At 52.8% G+C, this 25717-nt stretch overlaps 1 protein-coding gene across 4 annotated transcripts in view; it reads left to right on the top strand.

Annotated features, from left to right (window-relative positions):
* Positions 1–25717, top strand: part of LOC144729477 (calcium-dependent secretion activator 1-like) — a 362783-nt gene that overhangs the window by 315930 nt on the left and 21136 nt on the right. For 3 of the 4 annotated variants that reach the window (XM_078609804.1, XM_078609802.1, XM_078609803.1), the window contains exons 19-23: positions 891–1047; positions 4847–4988; positions 9894–10049; positions 10551–10698; positions 23912–23986. In XM_078609804.1, coding sequence (XP_078465930.1) covers positions 891–1047; positions 4847–4988; positions 9894–10049; positions 10551–10698; positions 23912–23986 — 678 coding nt within the window. Of the gene's footprint in view, positions 1–890; positions 1048–4846; positions 4989–6323; positions 6480–9893; positions 10050–10550; positions 10699–23911; positions 23987–25717 lie in introns of all 4 variants that reach the window. The other variant, XM_078609805.1, reaches the window with a different exon arrangement.

Genomic DNA, 25717 nt, shown 5'->3' on the forward strand with positions numbered 1-25717 from the left:
CTGTCTCCGCAGGGCAATGCCGTGGAGAGCTTTACGAGCGACACATTGATGGGTCTTACAAGTTGCCGTGATTTCAATAAGAATGTTGTTTTAGTTTCATTTATTGGAACATCCCTTTTAAATAATGTCTCAAAGTGGGTTCCCATGAACCTCGCTGTAGAATCTACATGGTCACCGCTGGTGTTTCCCTTGACAGTGTTACTTAAATACATCTCCAAGTTCATTCAACACCGGGTCAAATGGGAGATGTGAATGGAGTTAAATGTTTCCGTTGTCTTATAATGCGGTCACATTTATACACAATGAAATGTTTTACATTCAAAGTACTTTTGTATCCCTTCGATGAAATCCGGGCAATGCATTTAAACCTAACGCTGTCCGTGTTAATAGTGAAGAGGGGCACCTCGGTTAAGCTGTGAGACACGAGGGATAATTTTGTGGACAGTCACTTGCAGCCGTCACCAGCAACACGTTGACTATGGGCAACTATTGCAACACAGCAGCTCGTCGGCACATTGTGATGGAGTTGCGTCCGGCCCGATGGAAAGTGTATTGTGGTGAGCAATGATTACCGTGCAGATCGCACGACCTCGGCTAGTCGCTTGACCTCAGTGTGTGACTTTATTGAAACTTGCCAACCCAGTCACCCGCTAGCTCAAGCGGCAAAGAGATTTGTCCACGTTCCGTGCCAGCGCAACGGGTAACGCTGCGACGATCGCCGGCAGCGATTGCCCCAAAACGTCGCCCGAGTCTCTCACGGCGTTTCGATCCGCCGACGGGCGCTTCCCGTGCGCTCCTCGTGCCTCCTTGAACCACAGAGAGCGGTCGCGTACCGAAATCCGTCGAGAAGGAATGCAGTGACCCCCCCCCTCCCCCCGTCCTTCCGCCAGGCGTTCGCGTGGTGGTCCGACCTGATGGTGGAGCACGCCGAGACGTTCTTATCTTTGTACGCCGTGGACATGGACGCGGCGCTCGAGGTGCAGCCCCCGGACACGTGGGACAGCTTCCCCCTCTTCCAGCTGCTCAATGACTACTTGCGCAACGAAGGTGAGACGCAGCAACGACCTGCCCAGCACACGTGACACGCAACAACGACCTGCCCAGCACAGGTGACACACAACAACGACCTGCCCAGCACAGGTGACACACAGCAACGACCTGCCCAGCACAGGTGACACACAGCAACGACCTGCCCAGCACAGGTGACACACAACAACGACCTGCTCAGCACAGGTGACACACAGCAACGACCTGCCCAGCACAGGTGACACACAGCAACGACCTGCTCAGCACAGGTGACACACAGCAACGACCTGCCCAGCACAGGTGACACACAGCAACGACCTGCTCAGCACAGGTGACACACAACAACGACCTGCCCAGCACAGGTGACACACAACAACGACCTGCCCAGCACAGGTGACACACAACAACGACCTGCCCAGCACACGTGACACACAGCAACGACACTGCCCAGCGCAGGTGACACACAGCAACGACCTGCTCAGCACAGGTGACACACAGCACAGCTGAGACGCCGGTTGGGACCGACCGCGCCAGCACCGCCGCTGCCATCATCGTCGTCTGTCACGAGCAGTCCCCTTTACGGGATGAAGGCCACCCCAAACCCCACTGCCACCTCTCGTGGTCAAGCGTTGAATTGTGGGCGTACAAATCGATCGTTTGCAATTAGTGTAGGTTGTGAATTGAAAAAGTTAGAACCTTGGATGAGGTCACTCATGTTCTCGAGAAGGTCAGGTAGCCTGGACTTGGATGGGTTTGGGCGCTTGTTGAGGAGAGACAACGAAGATGCACTTCGAAGGGCCGTGGAGATGTCAGCGGTGCAGGATGGGGAGAGCAGGGGGAGAGCGGCGGTGAGCGTGGAACGAGACGGGAGACCGCAGCACGCGCAGAGAGACAATCCCAGAAGCTGGGCCTCGTGGCAATAATGGAGCTGTTGCCTTGCAATGAGAGGACAGACGTGCACGCAATCTCACTGATTTCAGCAAATTGTAAGTCGTTTTGTTTGTGAACAAGTCTCAAGCAAAGAAACTGGTGAACCATACCAATTATTGATTTTAAGCTTTCGTGACTGCAGGAATCCATACTCTTTGGTTCTATCGGTAAAGTTACGTAGGTATAAAATAAAAAGAATCACGACGTTACGGGCGCTTGTGTTGCGCCCGAAACGTCGTGATTTATTTTATTTTATACCTACGTGACTTTACCGAAAGAACCAAAGAGTATACAACTAATTGTGTTCGGAAGTTTTGAGACTCAAAACGAATTATAACGGGATATTTTTTGGGGGTAGGGAATTCAATTCCTATTTAAATCTCCGCACCAGCTGTCGTTAGGTCACCAAAAATGTGAAAACTTAATCGTCACGCACTCAAATTTTCAATATACCATTGATGGCACATTTAATTTAACGTGCGCTTCCCTTTGATATGTCAACCGATCTGTTGCATTTCATTTGCACAGATTAAAAAACTCAATCCCGTTGCGAGAAAGTTTTTATTCCCCAATTAACCACTGCAGATACATTTGAAATGTCAAATTTGGACAACGGCGCCGACAAGCAATTGTCCACACACGTGAGCAATGTTGCAGCCTCGCCGGGGCGCTCGCCGCACCCGTAGACAGCGCGTCGGGGTGACAAGCGCCGCGATAACTACGGGAGATGAACCGTCAAACCGGCGGCCCCAGTGGCGAGCGTCGTGGTGATCAGTTCACCAGGCGGTGGTGCGGTTATCGCTCCTCGTCTTCATCTGCCGCGGTCTCTCCGCTGCTGGATGAAGGCCCCACGTGCCGTCGCCAACTTTTTCACCCTCACGGTGCTTCAGTCCGTCTCGCTCGTCCTGCGAGTGAGCTCACCTCGTCGCTCCACCCTCGTGGTGCTCGTCCTGTCGCTTGTGCTCCCTGCTTTGGCTGCCGTTCTGTGACCAGTCTCGCCCATGGGCCACCATTCCTTCTAGCAACCCGTCCTGCACCCGAGCCCCCTCGCTCTCCTTAACCGTCGAGTGATGCCCGCAGTTTGCGTTTTTTTCCCCCGATTCGTGCGTTCCTCTTTGCCGTCTCGCGGAGTAATTCCCAGCATGCATCTCTCCGTTCAGCAGTAGGGGACGCACTTTCTACGCTCCCCGCCGAGCGTGCCCTGTCGCGGTGCTCGCAACCCACGACATCCGGCAGACATTCAAACCTCGCTCACGGTTCAAATTGGCACATCGTCCTCGTCTTCCACAAACTGGAGTCTAAAATTAGCGTTGGTGCCCAGTTCTGCCGCGGTTTTGTAATGCTTGCATTACCGCTGCTAATTTGTCCGTAATCACAATTTTGCATTTTGATATCTCGTCGCTCGCCTCCCGTTCACAAACATCACCCCGAGCGCACGTCACCTGGGCGGTAACGAAGCCAGCGGCGTGCGCGGCGCTGATTGAGTTGGGAAACGATCACGTTTGCATACCGCGGCACTAATTAGCGCCGCCATTGGGCAAAGAAGAGAGATTGATAAATTACTGCAGATTAGTAAGTTTGGTTTGCCTTAATTTCTTGTTTCATGTCAACACACCGGCAAGAATGCTAAATGGAAATTATATGAAGGATCGCAAAATTTACCTTAATGGGGGCTATCAGACGCTTGTGTGTGCAGTAATAGGCATGTCAAGTGGATAAGTAATTGCTTTTCTTTATTCCCTGTAATGATCTACATTATATAATGTGTCTGGCGACGCGGAACAAATCGGTTGCTATGACATATGCGCTCTGGCCATCCACACGTTGGTAATTGACTGCGCGCAGTGTGATGCCTTCTTCTCCGGGTGCACTTTGCGCTGCGTGCGTTCCGATTTCTGCGTTCCCGTGCCGTCCGCTGTCGGTGTGCTCTCTCTCTCTCGCCCTCTCGCTCGCTCTCTCTCGCCAAGCGCACCGCGCGCGCGTTCCGCCAACTCTGATTTCCGGCCTCCGTTTGCCCCGTCGCTGGACGATGCGGTGTCACAGCGCTGCTGTCAATCGGTGTAATTGGATCGCAGCGCGTTCGCGCGGCACGGACCCCGCCCCCGCGTCGTTCGGTGCGGCCGCGGTGAGAGAGAAACCGCGATCGTAATTCACGAGCGGCGTGGCGCAAAATGCTGTTTTTAGGGACCTCTTCCGCTGTCAATATGCCACCACTTGGCTTTGACTACCAAATGAAACCTGAGCGCCCTTCTTTGAGAGTGTTTCTCAGGCCAGGGCTAATGCTGTGAACTGGCCCGTTCCTTCTTCACGCCGCTCACCTCTTCATCTGTTTCGTAATCTTCCTGCGCTTTTCTCCAGCCGACCCTACGACTGTTCCTCCTCCCTCCTGGTGCCATCCCTCCTCCACAAGCGGTCTTCACCCTTTTTGCCTTCCCTTCCCATGGACCTCTTAATATAATATAACGTGCAGTCCCTTTATCATTCTACTGTTGGATGAAGGTCTCCCAACACCTCTTGATGGGGGTTGTTTGCCCACACTTCGAAATTGTTTTTCACGTAAACAAATATTTCCCAAACAAGGTGTCGTAATTGTCACGCAAAACGCACATTTGCCAGTCAACTGGTTAATTTGTTTTTGAAAATCTGAAATGTGAAATGTAGGTAATAGAAAGAGGTGAAGGTGCAGCCCTGCAACGTCCTGCTCGCGCCACTGCTGGCAGAAGGGCCACCGCTAGCCAGAGCCCCAGAGAGCCCCCCTAGAGGTAATTTGGCCTACTCTTCCGCACCGGCCGGACGTCTCGGTCGAGGCGGGAGTTCCCGCGCCGAACAATAATGCGCGACAAGTCAATGCAGGTTACACCTCACCGTGCGGTGCCCTCTTTCCGCGCAGGAAACCTGTGCAATGGCAAGTACCACAAGCACCTGCAGGATGTGTTTGCACCCCTCGTGGTGCGCTACGTCGACCTGATGGAGTCGTCGATAGCGCAGTCCATCCACAAGGGCTTTGAGCGCGAATCCTGGGAGCCCGTCAAGTAAGACAGCGCGTCGATTCTCCCTGTCAATCAACCGCGTCGCACCCTGCGTACACCCTCCATACACCCTCCGCACACCGTACGTACACCCTCAGTAAACCCACCATCCACTTCTTTCATCATCATCAGCAGCATTCCTCCCCTACAGCGCCATCACCACCAGCAGCATCATCATCATCAGCAGCATCAGCCTCATCATCGGTTGAGATCGTGGGCTCATTGTGGTGGAGTCTGAGCGCTCTGTTTGTGAAGTGATGCCATGTGTTTGTAGAAGTTTCTCGTGTTAAAGGGGTTTCTCTTTGATGGGGGTTTGTCGACGTTGTCTTGGTGATACTTGCGACGTTATTTTGCTGTAAATTAGACATCACGAATGGTACGTTTGAAGGCACGGGGATGTAAATATGGCTATGGTGTTGACGTTGGTTCTTTTGATCTACATTCATACATAATAAACGTGTCATGTATAATTATGCCTAACATTCACTGTCACATAAGTTACCACCTTGCGATTGTTCCCAATGCAACGCTGTGCACTGTTGAAAACTAAGCGATATTTTTTGTTGCTCGCTAAACATATCTCATCATCATCTTTTTTTTTCCCCACCACTCCATGACTTTATCCGTGTTGTCACTATTTGCAGCTCGATCCCTCCCGTGAGTTTTTCGCTATCGGGGGGCCACCGTTTTTTGTTGTTGTTGCACCGGTGAATTCAACGATAATTCGCCTCGCGTTGGCTTCCCAACGCGAGCAGGTTAACGAGCGCTTAGCCCCGTCTCCGCGGTAGCCTCGCATTGTTCTTCTTTCTTGTCCAGTCTGCCTTTGCTATTGTTTCATAGAATTCACAGCAACTACCCCCTTACCAAGCAAACATATGGTTTTCATCATCATCATCATCATCGGTGTTATTATTGTGATCATTATCCCACGTCGTGGCGTTCAACCGCAGTTTAAACAAAACCGCGTGCCCCATTTGCCGCGAATATTCCCAACGGCGTCACGCGTCGGCAAAGTGCAACATAAGTGCCCCTTTACAGCGGCGTCTGTTTGACCGTGCCGCGCGGTATTGCTGTGAATTCGTGCTAACTGCTGGTTACCTGCGCTGTTCTGCACTTGCCCGCTTCACAACAACAAACAAACAAAAACGACGAGACTCGTATTTTGCGTTAATGTCTTGCGTGCGTGTGTCCGTGCGTGCGCGTGTCTCCTCCTCTCTCCGTCTCTCTCATCCCCGTGGTCGTGCAACTTGGAACGTGTGCCCCCCCCTCACCCCCCCTCACCCCCCCCCTCACCCCCCACCCCGTGTGCTCCCGTCTCTTTTTGTTCTTCTTCCGCAGGAATCTAACCAGTAACCTCCCAAACGTCAATCTGCCAAAAGTCCCCAATCTTCCCGTTAGCCTCCCCCAAATGCCGCAGATCCCGCAAATGCCTCAAATGCCGCAGATCCCTAGCTTTTCAACACCGTCGTGGATGACGGCTCTGTATGACCCAGAGTGTGTACTCCTTTTCGCTCCTCTCTCATATTGTTTCTCTTCGCACCCCTCCCCTCCCCGTAAGCATGACTTGCATGTGTGCGTGCCGTGTGCATGCGTGTGCTTTATGGCAGCATGGAGCATGGAAAACGCTTCGGCTTCATGTATAGATTTTTTTTCTCTCTCCTCCTTTTCCATTGTATTTGTTTTCGTTGCGATCCGCACGGCGGAGAAAAAAACACGCCCTTAAACGGATTCTAAAAAAGACTCCTCACTTGGCGTGCCACTTACAGCCAATAACAAGTGGCACGCGTGTTGCGTGTTGCGTGTTGCGTGTTGCGTGTTACGCGCGACCCCCGCCACGCCGTCTCCTCTCTCGGCAATTGCCGGATAATTGTAAAACGACGCACTTATCCCGAACTTAGCTGTTCTTTGTTCAGATAGGATTTCGTACCGGAGATCGGAGACCGCCGCTTCTTAAAATGGCCATGGATTGCATACATTCTGAGATTAACAAAAAATAAATAAACTCTCAAGTAACTTCAATGCGGACAAGGTCTTCGTGTTTTGAGATATACGGGCAAATGTAATTGTAAAACCTATAGAGCAAGTGCCCCGGTGCAAAGACGTTTTCGTTTTAATTTGACGAATGCTCACTTACTGGACGGTGTCGCCCAGCTTGTTGAGAACATATTGAAATACGAAGCCAGGTACAAAACACTGCTTCCTACGTGGAACTATTCAAAGTGCAGGAATTCATCTGGAGTTTTCAGTTACGATGCAAAGAACCCTGGCGTTGCGAAAGTCGACGTACCTACGTTTATAATCTCCAGCGTGATTGATATTAGGCTTCCAGGGTCTTAATGAAACGAGCACGATGGCAATGGGTGCTGAAACGACTCCACGCACAATGTGCCCGCAAGCGTAGGACAACGGCATTCTGATGTTAAATTTCGTGACTGCAGGGATTCATCTTCTTGGTTCTTTCGGTAAAGTCACGTAGAATGGAAATAATAAAATAATAAAACGAAAACATTATAAAATATGTTTTATTTTTATTATTTTATTATTTCCATTCTACGTGACTTTACCGAAAGAACCAAGAAGATGAATCCCTGCAGTCACGAAGGGGGCATTCTGATGCTTTGCCCGACATTCTGAGAATTGCAGTTGCACTCATAGATTCCCCCCGCAGGATCTTCGCAAATGTTATATTGCAGCTTAGTGCATCTAAATGCGTTTATGCCAACCTGTAAAGCGTTGCTAGCCACCAAATCACCTCCAGGCAGTACTTTGCACGTGGATAATAAGATTCGTGAATTACTGGAATGTGCGTCTGGTAGGCTCGTAGGGAATGCACCGTGCCGAAAGGTCACGGAGTCTTCTTGCCGCAGGCAGCAATCGAATGCTGTTATGAATCTGGCAACAGGTTGTGCCCACATGGTTATACAAGTTGGCAGCAACTCGTGCTTTAAACGTTCTGAGTCCACGTTGGGGCTCGGTTTGCTCTCTTCTGTGGTACCGTGTGCCTAATTTAAATCTGTACGGTCTACGGAGAGCAATTCATCTCCAGTGCCAATCATCCTTAGAGTCAATATCTCTTAAGATGCAGAAGACATTTAGGCAACTTGCAAAACAGAAAATCCATGCAAATATTTTGAAATGGGTTTTTATTTTACTCTGGACTATAATACAATCATATTTTTGGTTTATTTTTGAATGCTGGATAATAGTACATTGCTCAAATGATTTGCTTGTATAACATTCATTTGATTTTGTTCACATGCTGATGACGGGTTATGTTTTTTTGGAAGAAAACTATTTATATTTTTGTTTCAAGGACTTACGTCTCATTTGGGTATTCTTTTTAACCAATCAGTGCATGTTTGAGCGTGTGCGCGTATGCATGTGTGAATGACTGCATGAGCGCGCGTGTGCGCGTATGCACGTGTGAATGACTGCGTCGGATACCTGCACACACGGCTCCATTCCGTGCAAGAAAAGCGAATCCGCTTTGGATTTTCGAGCGCGCTCGTTTTGTGCGTACACCCTCGTAAGAGCCAACGGGTAACGAGATGAGCAGCTTCTCTGATGGCAAACAGCGACCGAAGCGATTCTCGTTTATCAATTGCCACCTGCTTGAGCAGGACGTGCACTCGGGGGTGTCGCGAACTGTGGACTGACCACACATTCTCGGTGGAATGGATCAGTGTTGGCAAGTATGATTGAATCAACCAATGGCATTGTTAACTGTTTACAGGTCAATTTATTACAGCCTCTCAAGGCATTAAATAGTAGTTTTGCTTACATTTATATAAAACAACGCTGACATATTCAGGTTATATGCGTGCACACTTGCACCTCTATCGCCACATTGCTCAATTTGAACTACTTTGTCTATTATTACAATAGGCTAAGCATGTGGAGAAGGCCATAAATATTTTAGCAGACAACAGTAACCACGCAAACTGCCTCCACTCGCTCTGCTCTCCGTGGACCGCGGAACTCACGGACGGACGTGGGTTGCCCGCCACCACCCCCCCACTCGCCCCATTTCCATGTTGGCAATCTCGAGTTGTCTCCCAATTCGGGCCTAAATTGTCGTAAGTTTCAAACAACACGCCAAAAACAACGTGTGATAAGCACTCGGTCTTATCTACAAGAAAACCCATCGGCATTTCCTGGAGAAGTGCATTGTGGTCCTCTTGCCGCAAGACACGAGGTCCACAATGCATTTCTTCAGTAAACTCGGATGGTTTTTGCATAGTGCACAAAGCCTGAGGGCTATTTACAGGTTTCCTTATGCTGTTTGAAACTTATGGCTTTCCGACCTGCACTATGGTTGTGCTGTGATGGGTTTTTCACGTCATTTACAGATCTGATTGACACCTAAATTATCCCGGGAGGATTTCCCTTCTCGGGCTGGCCTGAATTACACCCGAGAAACCTGGCCCGGTATAAATATTCTTTTCCCTGGGCGAGATCCGCCCTACTCACTTCATTACTTGACTAATTTAGACAATCATACAAATGCCATTTAGTCTAGCTGTCTATTAAACTGAATTCTGGGAGAAATCTGGCTTAACTGGAGGGCGCTTGGGTCAATGTGAGTCAGCTGCCCACGATGCAGGCTGCGCGTGAGGTTCATTCGACTCGAGGTACAACGTCTGGTTATTGATTTACCGCACTTGTTAGTGCTATGGTCTCGATTACTTAACCATCCTTTAGTCAACGTAATACGAGCCCCGTAAATATCGTGTCGACGACCCTCCGACCCTTGGCCTGTAAACAGTTAAAATGGGCGGGCGCAAGCGTCCACACCCCCCCCCCCACCCCCAACGTGATCCTCGTAGCACCTTGGCGCACGCGCGCGACCTTTTCCCGCGTCCCGCCTGAGTGTCATCCCGCGCCGTGCGTCTGCTGCTCTTGGCGTAGCAATGGCTCGGCCACATCCGAGGACCTCTTCTGGAAGCTGGACGCCCTCCAGACGTTCATCGGGGACCTGCACTGGCCCGAGGAGGAGTTCGCCAAACACCTGGAGCAGAGGCTCAAACTCATGGCCAGTGACATGATCGAGTCGTCCGTCAAGAGGTGCGTAACGTCGCTCCAGTCGCTCGCTCGGCGTCCGTCGGTCGCCTCCCCGTCACTCGTCTATTCTACCACCATGGTTTGCTGTTGCCATGAACTTCACTCGTTGACTTCTCCACCCCGTGTTGAGGACTCGGTCGACCAGACTCAACGAACTAGGAACGTGACGACGTCGTATAATTGCAATACCGTCAGTTGCCGCGAAAGACACCTTATCACGACATTACGCGATTGGATAACAGCCGTTTATTTTCAACTTTCATAATCAAGTTTGTGATTTCGTACGTATTCTTTTTTTTTGGAAATAAAACATCTAAGAGTAAAATGAACAACTATAATCGCAATGATAATGACAATATCTTACAACATGTACCATACGACCCGCGTGTATCGTATATATCGTACTACACATTGCAGTATCGCCGCAAACATCGCCCCCATTACGATCCACGCTCTCGACCGCACCGTGCTCGCGCTGTTGCTTGCTTCTCCTCCTCCGCGAAGGACGCGGGCGGCGTTCGAGGCGAAGCTGCAGAAGATGAGCCGCTCGACGGACTTCCGCGTGACGCAGTCCATCTGCACCATGTTCAACGTGCTGGTGGACGCCAAGAAGCAGTCGGTGAAGCTGTGCCACATGGAGATCGGCCAGGAGGTGAGGCCCCCCGGCCGCCCCCCCCCACCTGCCGGGCCCCCTGCGCCGATCCACCGCCGAACGGCGAGGGGTCCTCCCGGCACCGTGCGCGTCGCCGGGGTTATCTACCGGTACATGACCACGCTCGTCAGTGTGGGTTGGGGGGTCAGATTGGGGGTGTCCACGCTGGTACCCGCGTCGCCCCCTTTTTGAGTGAATTGTTTGCCCACGTTCCGCTTCGTGGCCGATATAGTAATGCCGGTTTTGTAAATGCGCCGCAGTGCACTGACAAAAATGCAGCGCTGCCCAAACACACACACACGTGCACACACACACACGTGTGTGCGCACACAAAAAGACAAGTGCTGTTAGCGAATACCCATTAAGGCCGGCACGGCACACGATGGGGGTGGGTGGCCAGCACCACGCGTGGCTGCCGTAGTCTCCCTGGTGGCGATGTTCACACATTGTACCAGGTACTCAATTGAGGCTGAGTCGACCTAGGAGAGGCCCAGACAGGACCGGTTGAAACAATGATCATTGGTGAGAACAGGTTTTCCCCTTTTTTCTGGCTAAAAAAACAGGTGTCAAGATGTTTAAAATACCAAACTGAAACCTTTTACAAGGAATCATGTCTGCATTAACCACAATACTTGTGGTCAGAATGCAAACAAAAAACATACTCTGATAGTATATGCATTGTCTTTGAAACTGATTGGTCCACACCAGAGACAGCTTTCGAGCCTAGTCTCAAACGGTGTTAGCCTTTTGGCGTCCTCTGGTCTTACACTGGTGTAGGGGTGTTAGAGAGAGAGCCCGTTATGCATGGCAGCCTATGGTAAACAAACACAGTAGGCGGGGCTACATGTGTGCACGAGCAGGTGCCCTCTGCGACGTCCGCGCCAGACACCCTGGGGGGTCGATTCGGTCGTTATGATCCCCCGGGGCCCCACCCCTCAGGGAGGGGTTGGGTATAAAAGGGGAATGTATCGAGGGGCTCGGGAGTGTTGTGTTAGCTAAGAAGAGGAGACGGAAGACGTCCTAGATAGAGCCCTGGTCTCCCCCTGGCACGCCGTCCTTATCAGGACCGCGCAGGCTCGAGCCAGTGGCGTGGTACCAGAGCCAGAGCCAGTGCTGGTCTGGACTCTGGGTACCGGGCCCGACTGACCAGTGTCGGGCCAAGATAGCCTCCCCTAGCCCATTAGAGGAGGACTCAGAGGCAGGCTAGGGTTAGCCTAGAGGTGTGTCCTCAGATAGACGGGTGAGGGGGCCGATACCCCCTCAGTGTGTATGTCACAACGTGTGGTGTTAAATAAACAAGTGTGCCTCCAACTCCGGTGTGAACGAGTCATAAGCGTTACTACATCTGGCGTCAGAAGTGAAACAAAGTACGAACATGGATACACGCCGGACGACTCGAGTCGGGGTACCAGAGGCAGAAGACACCACTGCAGTCGGAGGGCCCGAGACGGCTGAAGATGCCATCGACCAGCCGGGGCTGGGCGCATCCACGCCACAGCAGCTGGAGGAAGGGGAGCCGTCGATGGAGGGGCTGAGGGAGGCGCACGCGAAGCTGACCGAGCTGCTGTACGCCGCAGCCGCCATGCTCGACACCATCACGCAGCTGGGGGCTGCGGGACCGCCACGGGGCAACGGCAGCCGACGATCACAGCGCCTTCCCGCCATTTCCACGGAGCAACATTTTGAAACTCCCGCCATCGCCGCAGCTGCTGTTGAGGGCGTGGCCGCTCTAAGCATCGCGTCCAACGGCGGGAGTACAGTACCTGCCGCGTCACCACCAACGGGCGGAACGTCACCACGGGTGCGACCGGCGATGCCATCGCTGGTTCGTGCCGACGCTGACTTGAGTGAGGCGGACGAGGGAGTGCGTTCTTCCTCTGCAGCCGCTGCCTTACATCAGCGGCTACCTCCACTCAAGGAATTTGTGGGCGAGGATGGCGACTGGGGCGGCTTCCAGCGGCGCTTCCTCGCTCACCAGGAGATGGCACAGTGGACAGACGCCGAGGCTCTCCGCGCGCTGCCAGCACTTCTCGACAGCGACGCCCTCGCCACTCTAACATCGGCTTCGAAGGAGAGGCGCTCCACGCTGCAGAAGGCGATGCAGGTGCTGTCGGCGGTATATGGTCCACCATCGGACTGTCGCCAACTCTTTTACGATCGCCAGCGAGGGACGAAGGAGTCGCCCCTGGCGTACCGCACAAGCCTCCTGGCACTGGCGAAGGAGGCCTTTCCACGAATGGATGACGAGGGTGTCGACGCCATGGTGACAGAGAAGATACTTTTGCTGGCGGACGACTTAGACATCGTCATTGTCGCACAGGACGATGCAGAGATGTGCTCCCTCCAAGCGGCCCGTCTTCTCCACGCAAACCTGTCCTCTCAACGACGGAAGGCCAGCAAGGCGGCGAGCGGGCGTGCCGTCGCTGCAGCCACCCTCCCGGCGGAAGAGGTTTGCGCCATCGACCATCAACGGCAGCATGGAGCGGGAGTACGGGAGGACCGGGCCGGTTCAAGCCGTCTACAACATCCATCGTCGTCACCAGCGCTTCCACGCTGTTACAACTGCGGCATCCGGGGCCACGTCGCCTCGGGGTGCCGCTCTCCTGGGCAGCGCAGGACGACACCTCAACGGGACGCTGGCCCTCGTCACAAGCTCCACCATCATAATCCGGCGAGTCGCGGCACCCCTCATGCTTGGCCCACGCACACGCCCGTCACACACTCAAACACCGCAGCGAAGGGGGGGCCAATATCGCGTACCATGGCACCAACACGCACCGCTCTGGGTACTCAGATTGAACCCAGCCAGTGGTCCGTGTTGGCCCATCGGGTTGTAGCCGCGTCGTCAGGGTCGTCGGCCGTTGTGGGCCACATCGATGGGGTCGAGGTGCGCATCCTGGTCGATACAGGAGCATCGGCGACCATTATTTCGGAGTTGATTTATAACATTCTCCCTGCCCAAAGCCGTCCTTTGATGCCTGTTAACGTGCCATTCTTTGCTGCTAACGGGGGTTCACTTGGCATCATCGGACAAATTCGTGCCCAAATTTGTGTCGGGGATATTAAATTGTCTGGGCCGATTTTTGTTTCCTCCTCGCTGGCGGTTCCGTGCCTGCTGGGGACGGACTTCCTGGCCAAAATGCCGATTAGGATATTAATCGACCAGGGATGCATTGAGCTCCCATCGGGCCGACGCATGGCGTTTCTGCCATCCCCCGCTACGAGCCGGACGGCGTTCGCGACGGTGCCGGCGTTCGTAGATAGAACGGTGCGCGTTCCTCCGGGGGCGCAAATGTTGATTCCCTTGAAACTTCGGCGGCCCTTCGCTAAGGGCATTGGGGCTCAAGGGGTTCTGTTGGGACCGTCTAGGGCCGGGGTCAGTGGACCTGATTTACTCCCGGCCCAGACCATAGTGAGAGGGGAAGGAGAACCCTTCATCGCGGTCCTCAATGTGGGCTCGCAGACGGTGGTGGTCCCACAGGGGACCGTGCTTGCTCACGCAACGCCGGTGCCCTGTGAGGAACCCGTCGCGAGTCATGTCGGCGCTGTCCCTGCACCGCGACCACATTCGGACAGCGATGAAGGGTGGCTCGAGGCGCTTTGTGCGGGATCGACGGACCTGTCAAATTTAGAGCGTCAACGTCTTAAGACACTACTAAGGGAATTTTCCGACGTTTTCAGTCGGGATAAATACGATTTGGGCTGCACTAATCTGCTGCGTCACCATATTGATACGGGTGACAGCGCGCCAATACGCCAGAATCCTTTTCGGTTGAGTCCCGCCGAAAAGGACCATGTCAAATCGGCTGTTGATGACATGCTAGCCGCCGACATCATTTCTCCCTCCAACAGCCCTTGGGGAGCGCCGATCGTCCTGGTTAAGAAGCAGGACGGTTCGTTGCGGTTTTGCGTTGACTTTCGGCGCCTTAACAAAATTACGGTTGCCGACGCATACCCGCTCCCACGGATGGACGAATCGCTTGACGCCTTGGCGGGAGCGCGATTCTTCTCCACATTGGACTTACTTTCGGGATTCTGGCAGCTTCCTCTGGACGATGATTCAAAGCCTAAAACTGCTTTCCGTACTCCGCACGGCCTGTTTCAATTCAACCGGTTGCCGATGGGCTTACACTCAGCGCCGGCAACTTTCCAGCGGTTGATGGAATTGGTTTTGGCTGGATTGCAATGGGAGTCGTGCCTGATTTATTTGGATGACGTTATTGTCTTTGGCAAAACTTTTGATGAACATCTCCAGAGGTTGCGGGCGGTTTTCCTAAAGATGCGGGCTGCTAATTTGAAATTTAAGCCCCAAAAATGCCATTTGTTACGCGAGTCGGTGCGTTATTTGGGCCACATCGTGGGACGCTCAGGTATTTCTACCGATCCCGCCAAAACGCAGTGTGTAAGCTCCTGGCCGACTCCCACCTCAGTGGGAGAGGTTAGGAGTTTTATTGGGTTTGCGTCGTATTATAGACGCTTCGTCGCTAATTTTGCGACTATAGCAAAACCCCTACACGCTTTAACATCAAAAGGGGTTCGGTTCTGCTGGGGTCAGGAGGAGGAAGCTGCTTTTTGCTCCCTTCGGGACGCTTTGGTAAACGCTCCTCCCCTGATTTACCCTGATTTTTCAAAACCATTCTTGCTCGACACCGATGCGAGCAACACGGGTATTGGGGGCGTGCTCTCCCAGGTGGTTGACGGCGTGGAACGTGTGGTTGCGTACGGCAGTCGGGTGTTGTCTCCAGCGGAGCAACGATATTGTGTCACCCGTAGGGAACTGTTGGCAATTGTCCATTTCATCCAACAGTATCGCCCATATCTGTACGGTCGGCATTTCACCGTCCGCACAGATCATGCGGCACTGCAGTACGCCCTGAGGGTTCAACAGCCATCGGGACAATTGTCCCGATGGTTGGAGGTCCTCCAGGATTACGATTTCCAAACCACATACCGTAAGGGCGTTCGCCACACCAACGCGGACGCTCTGTCGCGCTTGCCAACCACCTCCGAGTGTGCATGCCTCCTGGGGTCTGGACGTTGCAGACCTCCAGGGGACACATCGGTTCCTGTCTTGGCGGCCGCCAACGACGACGATACAGTAGTTACTAATTCGATCGAACAACAGGGCAAAGATTCCCTGTTGGGGTTGCCCGTCATTGACTGGGGGCGCCTCCAGATGGAGGATGTGTCCCTCCTCGGGTGGCGACGTCGCGTTGGCGGTGCGGCGGGGGGAAAAAGAGGTGGTTCCGACGCATGGGAAATGTGCCAAGGCCTGCTGATGCATTGGGACGGGAAGTCGCGTCGACATCGGCTGGTGGTCCCTACTGGGTTGCGGGGCAGGGTGGTATGGGCCGCTCATGAGCGCCTCCTACACCTGGGGACCCAAAAGACTCTCGCCTTGCTGCAACTTGATTTTTATTGGCCTGGCATGACGAGGGATGTTGGGGATTTGTTGGGATCATGCCCTCGATGTGCACAACGCAAACCGCCGGCACGGGAGTCTAACCCGCCCTTGCAATCGATCAAAGTGTCCAGGATAAACGAGCTGGTCGCTCTGGACATTTTGGGACCATTCCCCGCCACCCCCAGGGGGAATAGATATTTGTTGACTGGTGTCGAGTATTTTACACGCTGGCCTATGGCCTGGCCTCTGGCCAACCAGTCGGCAGCAGCCATCGTGGAGGCCTTTGTTCAGGGTTATGTCCTGGACAAAGGTGCTCCGGAGAGGCTGCTGACCGACCAGGGCAGAAATTTTTCCGGTAAACTACTCAGACAAGTCTGTGATCTCCTGGGCACAAAGAAAATTCGGACCTCCCCATATCACCCACAAACTGACGGGATGGTCGAACGGTTGCATCGCACCATCACGTCCATGTTATCACAACAAGTTTCGGACTCGCAAACGGATTGGGACCTACAAATTCAGGGGGTCTTGGCGGCGTACCGGATGGCACCCCATGCAGCTACGGGGTTTTCTCCCTTTTACCTCATGTACGGCCGAGAACCAGACCCGCCTGTTCGTGCCCAGTTGCAGATCCCCGTGCCGCAGGGAAAAACTAATCTGGCTGACCACGTTAAATTTAATCTGGACAAATTGACCGAGGCACGGGATGCTGCAATGCAAAACTCTGACCTCCGTCAGAAGGCGAATGAGCGCCTCAGATTGAGTCGAGCGCACATGCTGCAGTGGAAGCCGGGGGACAAGGCATGGCTGCACTGCCCCCAGGTGCCACTGGCAACCTCCTCTAAACTGGTGCGGCCGTGGCGGGGCCCTGTGGAAGTGGTGGAGGTGTTACGACCGCAGTGCGTGCGCATCAAGTGGGGGAAGCGGCGATGGTTCGTGCACCCCTCTAGGTTAAAACCCTTCTCTGCGGTACACAATCACACTTCACACGCGCGTGGCCAAGCATGTGGGGGGTCGGCCGACTCGCTGGGTCCGTCTCCGTCGCTCTCACCTAATGCCTTGCCGGCTGTGCCACCTTCAGGTGCATCAGGAGTGACGGGCTCACGCCCAATCACCCCTCCTGCGGATACCGAGGGTCACGCGGAGTCGGATGAATGCTCACCCCAAGACGGACAATTGCCACCTGATGGTCCGCCACACGCGGTTACCCCGTGTGAGGGGCCCGCTGCAAGGACGCGCGCTAAAATGCGCAAACTGTTGTGAGGCCGGAAAATGTGTACATAGCTGTTGTGTTCATTGGATGTTGTGTGGGTGGTGTGTTCCCCACTCCTCGGATGTACATATGTTGGCTTCACCGTGTGTTGTGTGTGCGTGGTGGGTTCCCTGCTGATTGTATATAGGCTGTTTTTTTTACGGAATTCGTATTTATTCGGGGGGGGTGCGACGGGTTGTTTTCTCATCTTGCTGTTGCGTTCTTGTTCTGGTTCCTGTTATTGTTCAAAAATAGTGAGGCACACGCGCGGTCAGGGGGTGAAGGCACCTTTATTGTCAAATTTTTGTATGTTGGCAGCCGGGACGGCTGCATGCTATGCGGGGGGGAGTGATGTAGGGGTGTTAGAGAGAGAGCCCGTTATGCATGGCAGCCTATGGTAAACAAACACAGTAGGCGGGGCTACATGTGTGCACGAGCAGGTGCCCTCTGCGACGTCCGCGCCAGACACCCTGGGGGGTCGATTCGGTCGTTATGATCCCCCGGGGCCCCACCCCTCAGGGAGGGGTTGGGTATAAAAGGGGAATGTATCGAGGGGCTCGGGAGTGTTGTGTTAGCTAAGAAGAGGAGACGGAAGACGTCCTAGATAGAGCCCTGGTCTCCCCCTGGCACGCCGTCCTTATCAGGACCGCGCAGGCTCGAGCCAGTGGCGTGGTACCAGAGCCAGAGCCAGTGCTGGTCTGGACTCTGGGTACCGGGCCCGACTGACCAGTGTCGGGCCAAGATAGCCTCCCCTAGCCCATTAGAGGAGGACTCAGAGGCAGGCTAGGGTTAGCCTAGAGGTGTGTCCTCAGATAGACGGGTGAGGGGGCCGATACCCCCTCAGTGTGTATGTCACAACGTGTGGTGTTAAATAAACAAGTGTGCCTCCAACTCCGGTGTGAACGAGTCATAAGCGTTACTACACTGGCAAAGGAGGTCCCATAATGGCCATTGGTGTTGGCTGTGAGCGGGAATCGAACTACGGTCACCAGGTTTGTAGTGCAGGTCGCTATCCGCTACACTCCCACTCCCCATATGTGTGCAACCACACTCACCCGCTCATGCATGCGTGCACGTTACATGCAGACACACGTGCAAATATGTAACGATCCACTGTTCAAACCATGGGGGCAAGTGCTGTTGGCAAGGCCCTATTAAAAGCCACGAGGTCAAACTGCCTACGTGCGCACATGCACACCCACACACGTTCATACAAACTCAATTACACATGCGTGAACTGTGCGCACAAATATACACGCGCGCACGCACACACGTGGACCCACCAATACGTGCGCAAGCAAGGCAGTCTGCCCGCGTTACGTGCCGCGCGTCCGTTTGCCGAGCGTGCCGAATCCGCGGCGGTGCGGCGTTATTGTAACGAGCGGTCGCAGCGCGAGCATTCTGAAAGGCTCTCGATATGAAGAGTTATCCGACGCGACGTTTCGCTTTAGTTAACGCGGGCGCCCATCGGGGGAGACAAATGTACAAAAACAAAGCAAAAACTAAATCTCCCGCGCAAATTGTCGTTACCGTCCGAACATCTCATTTCTGTCAAAGCGTCGTGCCGGCGGTCGCGCGGCGCCGCCAAGAGACGCCTCCGAAGTCGCCGTGCGCCGGTGCCCTCCCAGAGCGCTCGCCTCGTGCAAAAGATTCACAAATGACGCGAGCGAGCGCTGGCTGGGATGTGTGCTCCGCGCTTCGTTACACCAATCAGCGCCTAATGGGCACGCGACGCCGCGCGGGCACGCAACGACCCCCCCCCCCCCCCCCGCTCGTTTGCGCCGCGATGATCGGCGCTGCCTTTGCGTGGTCACGCGCTGCTCCTCGTTAGCGGGGGCGCGGCGGGAGCGGGCCGAGACGGAGAGAGTTGGGGGACCGCGGTGCACGTGTTGTGAACACACAATCCAGCATGAGCCCAGCCCGCTGCCCTGCTATTTAAGTGGCCCGTTGTTTTTTGCGCGCGTGTACGTATATTAGTCGGATCTCGCGAGTCACGCCGTCGTGCCGCCGAGCGTGGATCGCGGTTGGCGAACCGCAGTGGCGACTGACCGCTCTCGCCCCATCTGGCATGGACCGACACCGCTAGAGACGTTTCCTTGTTAATGCTACCAGCTAAGGCCGAGAGCTGTTGCACGCCAGCCCTCTCCGCCTGTGACGAGGGAGCAGCGTGGCACATGCAAACGACGCGATCAAACGTGGGCTCGAGTCGAGTGTCAAGTTGGGTTGTCCTTACAGGCTGACCCAATTTAAAATCGGCCAAATTCGTCAAGGGGTTGCCGAGAACTCACAGACACAAACTAACGTAAACCTGACTGTTTGCAAATATGCAAATGCATTTTGGCCTGATAGTTACCCATCAGCAGCATCCATGCTGCTGATGAAATGCATTAAAGATAAATACTTGACGAGAGTATCCGTGCACGATTGTTTGTCTTGTTACATCCAAATACATATTGAGGAACTGCCAATGGTAATGGTCCATTAATTTACCACTTTCATCGTTGTGCTTGAAACACTCGAAATATATCGGGCTCATGTTGCGAGCAATTGTGTTTATTCGGTCCTTTCCCCAAAAAAGTATCCCGTATAATTCTTCAGCGATAAGGAAGTGTGGTATGATGTTTTCCTTGCTTGTGTTAGCTCTTATTTATTCTGGGAACAATGACTCCGATCCACGGGCTTCTCATTGCCAGGCAAGTGGTGTCTGCTCACGCGGAAACAGAGCAATTGACTTTTCTTGTGGGAGGGTGCAAAGCATCGGGAGGAATTAACCAGCACAGCGGTGTGTCACTCAGACCAGATGTTAACCTGCACCACGGTGCCTCACTCAGCCCAGGTGTTAACCTGCACCACGGTGAGTCACTCAGACCAGGTGTTAACCTGCACCACGGTGCCTCACTCAGACCAGGTGTTAACCAGCACCACGGTGAGTCACTCAGACCAGGTGTTAACCAGCACCACGGTGCCTCACTCAGACCAGGTGTTAACCAGCACCACGGTGAGTCACTCAGACCAGGTGTTAACCTGCACCACGGTGCCTCACTCAGACCAGGTGTTAACCAGCACCACGGTGAGTCACTCAGACCAGGTGTTAACCAGCACCACGGTGCCTCACTCAGACCAGGTGTTAACCAGCACCACGGTGCCTCACTCAGACCAGGTGTTAACCTGCACCACGGTGAGTCACTCAGACCAGGTGTTAACCAGCACCACGGTGCCTCACTCAGCCCAGGTGTTAACCAGCACCACGGTGCCTCACTCAGACCAGGTGTTAACCTGCACCACGGTGAGTCACTCAGACCAGGTGTTAACCAGCACCACGGTGCCTCACTCAGCCCAGGTGTTAACCAGCACCACGGTGAGTCACTCAGACCAGATGTTAACCTGCACCACGGTGAGTCACTCAGACCAGGTGTTAACCAGCACCACGGTGCCTCACTCAGACCAGGTGTTAACCAGCACCACGGTGAGTCACTCAGACCAGATGTTAACCTGCACCACGGTGAGTCACTCAGACCAGATGTTAACTAGCACCACGGTGAGTCACTCAGCCCAGGTGTTAACCAGCACCACGGTGAGTCACTCAGACCAGGTGTTAACCTGCACCACGGTGAGTCACTCAGCCCAGGTGTTAACCAGCACCACGGTGAGTCACTCAGCCCAGGTGTTAACCTGCACCACGGTGAGTCACTCAGCCCAGGTGTTAACCTGCACCACGGTGAGTCACTCAGCCCAGATGTTAACCTGCACCACGGTGAGTCACTCAGACCAGGTGTTAACCAGCACCACGGTGAGTCACTCAGACCAGGTGTTAACCAGCACCACGGTGAGTCACTCAGACCAGGTGTTAACCAGATTGTTAACGCTGACAGTGGCGTGTTACCCGTGACACCGGGGTTAACGCCTCAAGTGGCATCCGTGCGCTCTTAAGTGTCGATTCATTACGTGAATTGCCGCTCGCTTTGAGCATCGGTCTAATAACTGAGCCCTTTTCATTTATCCGAAGGAGCTCTTGACCACGTCGGGGTATTAACGGCCACGAGAAATCTGCGTTATGAAGGAGACCCATTGCCCAAAACGTCACCTATTGTATATTGTTTTCTTTTAAATGCCACAGTGTTAGTTGATGAATGTGCTTGTGCACCGCTGCCAATGCAGCAGCAGCAACAGCAGCAACGGAACAATTAGCCACCAACATAATTAGTCACCAGGACGAGTGTTAAGGGTTATGAGTAATGCCAGATAAAAGGACATGTAATGCGCTACGTAAACGTATCTTTAGCTTGTCCATTTAGTGTTGTATTATAATGAATATTAACAATTTATTTTTAAAAAAGAAACACTTGTACTTAGTCGTATTGAACTTAACAAAATACGATTATTGGTAGCCAGATTGTTCAAATAACCGATGTTAATGCTATCTTATAAGATAGCGATCGAGAAAATTAGCAGGTGGCATAGAGAAGGTAAGATGTGTAACAGTTGGGGACTGATCACGTTTCACTCCGCGGGATTCTGTGACTCGTCACAAGTGAATTCCGTGATTCCATCCAGGAATCGGGTCGCTCTGTGTGTGTCCTGTCTTCTCCGCCTCGTGTGTGACGTTTCATCGGCACGGTTCTGTTCACGCCATCGTCCTAAGCGTAACATTCGCGTCACGTTTGTGATTTGCATCAAGTGCAAGTTGTCGATTGTCACACGCGCGTGGCTCTACGTGTGCATCGCTATTTGCCGTTTGACCCAATCACCCAGAATGCCCTCGATATCTTCGGATCCCTAAAGCTAAGCCGGGTTGAACCTGGACACTACTTGGACGGGTGACCCCCCATGCACCCGAACCGGTCGTCAGAGGCGGCTACGAAGCTACGTTGTGTACAGCGGAGGCCAGTGCAGCAAGGTTCCTTGTTGTATTGTACTTCTATGCTCCCGCGCCAAGGCTTGCAGCCTTCACCAACCCGCACTGACCGGTGCGGCGAGGTACGGTCGGATAGCCCTCGCGAGTCGCGCGGCGTGGGGAGGTCCTCGTCCAGGGAGTGGGGTGACAAAAGTTGGCGTGCGTACCTGTGCCTACTCCTCACGTGCACACTCCTCACGTGCACGAGCAGGCAACCCTTGCTCGGCAAGGAGTCAGACGCGTGACGACGCGTGGCGACGCGTGGCGACGCGTGGCGACGCGTGACGACTCGTGACGACGCGTGACGACGCGTGGCGACGCGTGGCGACGCTCTTTCAAGGTGATGAGATTATTTGAGACGAACGCTGCGCCGCGACGGGTTAAGGTGTGCTGTCGGAGAAGTGAACGTGCGGTGGCGAGCGCCCTGCCACCTCGTTCACTTGCTAGCTTTATTGATCATCGATAACAAATGGGACACGCCACTTCTCGGGTGTTTTTTTTCTTCGTTTGCCGTGTTGGTCCGTCGCCCGGGTTTCGTTTCCTTTGCCATCACTCCGCCACCATTTGTCCGTCATGCCTTCCGTGTTCGTTTTTGTTTCACATTCCGCCTTTGTTTTTTGTCTATGTTATTTTGTGCATTCCATGTTGACCTCCTGAGCAAGTTTGCAAAGGATTGGGTAAGTGTTGAAAACGGATAATGATGAAAACGGAAATTGTACTTGACGTATCGTGCGTGCGTACAAGTGCATCACAGTCGATTATCCGGCGGAGTGGTCCGGATTTTTTTTTATAAAAAAAATTAAAATCACAGATTACACGAGACGTGCTTGAGTCTTAACCTGCGTAGAACGCGGGTCAACACGCGCGTTGTGCCGTCCGGGTCTAAAGTAATTGGCGTGTGGATGTTTGCGGTCAGCTGTCCGCTGTGTCACGGACCCACGACGGGTGAGGAACAGCCAATAAATCAGAACCCCTTCCCCCTTCCCCGACGAGCACGCTGAAGCTGCGATCTGGATAGCTCGCACACGGATAAGCGAGAGTAATCTAAAATCTATATTAAAGTATACAGGTAAGAATTGCGCTCGTACTTTATATTCCTGCAGATGCGTTAACGACAAAAAAGCAAGCTTAGTACAGAATGACCACGAGAAAATGTACCAAAACATTACATGTTCCTAGAGATGCGTTAAATTATTAAACGCATTTCTTGAATCCCCTTGTGTATGACAAATTGTTCACAGTTTAAGGGGAAAAAACAGCATTTAAACTTTGATCACACTGAGAGGACGACTATCGCAATCGTCCGATTATGGACAATTACAAAAGGCCAAACACAAATGTAAGTGCACCCTGAAGTGGGACATCTGTTGAACATCATTTTCATGGACAACAGGCTCTCACACTGGGGCACGGAACGACGCCGTACATTTGTGAAGTGTGCACTCTGCAAGACACGGGGGGGGGGCTGCAGCTCGCGCTGCTCGGCCACGGCTCCTTCAGGGAACTCTGATTTCGTCTCGCCACCAACGTCTCCTGGCTCCGGCTGTGACGCAAAACAACCGCGGCGGGCCGTGTGAACCACGGCGGTCGCCCTGAGCCCGGGCCGCTTGGCCGAGACTCCCTTTGCCGAGACTCCCTTTGCCGCTGCCCGCCTGTGTTACAGAACCAGTACCACACGAAGATCGACGAGCTCATCGAAGACACCGTCAAGGAGATGATCGCGATGATGATCGGCAAGGTAGGAAGGAACGTTGGGTAGACGCGTCATAATTCTCGCGGCCTGCGATTTCATGAGCTTTCCAAATTCTGTCCCGACTATTGATTAAAAACATTTGTTTTCTTACTCTGCTCTTAATAATTCCTTGAGGCAAATTGGAACACTTCCATACGCAGTAAAAATATACAAATTGTAAATAACGGCTTCCTACGCATGCAATTTGATGCATATTTTGTAAGTGTAAAATCGATTTTGTTCTCTGAATTGTTGAAGGCTAGTGTACGGCATAGTTTACCCCTGTCTGCCTCCCACCATTAACGCCAGCACCAACACCTCATTGAATTCAAGTTGTCTATTATCATATATTATATTATCGTGCATGCGTTTGCATGCAATATGCAGCATTACCCCACAGGCAGCCACACACACACACACATTGTAAAGACATATTATGTATGCTACCGGGCCCTCCGAACAAGGCTCAAGGCAGTCGACAGCATGGGAGACCCAAGTGGGTTTCGCCCTCATAAGGCCTCATCGGTGTGCTGACCCAGCTTCAGACTGCCATGAATGTTCACTACCACTACTCTTGGAGCAGTGACCATCGGCCAGTGGAAGGCCCTGGCAATATTTAGACTCTCCATGCTAACATCCCTTCTGTTTAGTGGCAATATTGTAACATTGCCATACGCAGGATAAATAACGTCCTCGTGTGTCACATTGCCATATTAAAATATATTACGTAATTATTTCGAATTCTTTACCCAGAAAAGCTGCGGTGAAACTTCGAAACTGTTTTGAAAAAAGTTCTGCGTGCGATATTTTGCCAACTTTTTTAATGAAGAACTCAGATTTATTTTTTATACTGACACAGACAAATTCACCGTTATTCCTGTAGACAAATAATTGCATGGATAAGTGTGGATTAACTGCATAATACAGTGGCCTACCGTCGCGATTTACAAATAGTAATGGACAATAATATATCACAGTTTTGTTTGTTAAACATTTACAAATGTCCCTGGCTTAAAAAAAAAAAAACATTAATACGGCCTGTCGATAAAATAACGTGAAAACAGAATGAGCACCTCTTGTGATTGCGGTAGAGACTCACATGCAGGATGCGAGACAAATGAGCGACCATAAAAAGTACTGCAAATATGTTGGGACACCGTAGTCGTGCTTAAGGGGGGCATATAGATTTTTTTCAGGTGAAGATGGAAATATTTTCTCACTCGTCCATTAACCCAATCAGATCATTTGAGAGTCACTTTATAAAATCGCAAATTCGGACCGTGACACCGGCAGACGTGGCCTGCTTATTCCTTAGAACGTCACGGGAACTGTACCGTCCGCTGTGAAGCAGACGGGCCCTATTTTATGGTTAATACACCAGCAGTGTTAACTAGGGCTGCCACCGGGCTGGAACCAGCAGCTCTACAATGTTTAAAGAGCGACCGCTCGCTCACGTCACCCCTGTGAGTTATGCACCTCGTTGGGTGCCTGCATACGTATCTGTGCACGTGCGTGCGACGGTACGTGCGTGCGTACATGTGTGCGTGAGAGGTGCTCGCTAACAGCACTTGCCCCAAACAGTCTGTTGAGGCTATACGGGGGACCTTTGTCTGTGAGATGCCAGTCATCTCAGTCATGGCTGCTGGGCCTCCTGTCAGCAAGCCTTCGACACTGAAAAGTGCACCTAGCCTGGCACAAGCGCCATGCTGACGCCACTGCCACTTAGTGGCGAATGTC

The sequence above is a fragment of the Lampetra planeri genome, chromosome 32 (genome assembly GCF_965212315.1).
Source record: "Lampetra planeri chromosome 32, kcLamPlan1.2.h2, whole genome shotgun sequence".
Taxonomy (NCBI): domain Eukaryota; kingdom Metazoa; phylum Chordata; class Hyperoartia; order Petromyzontiformes; family Petromyzontidae; genus Lampetra; species Lampetra planeri.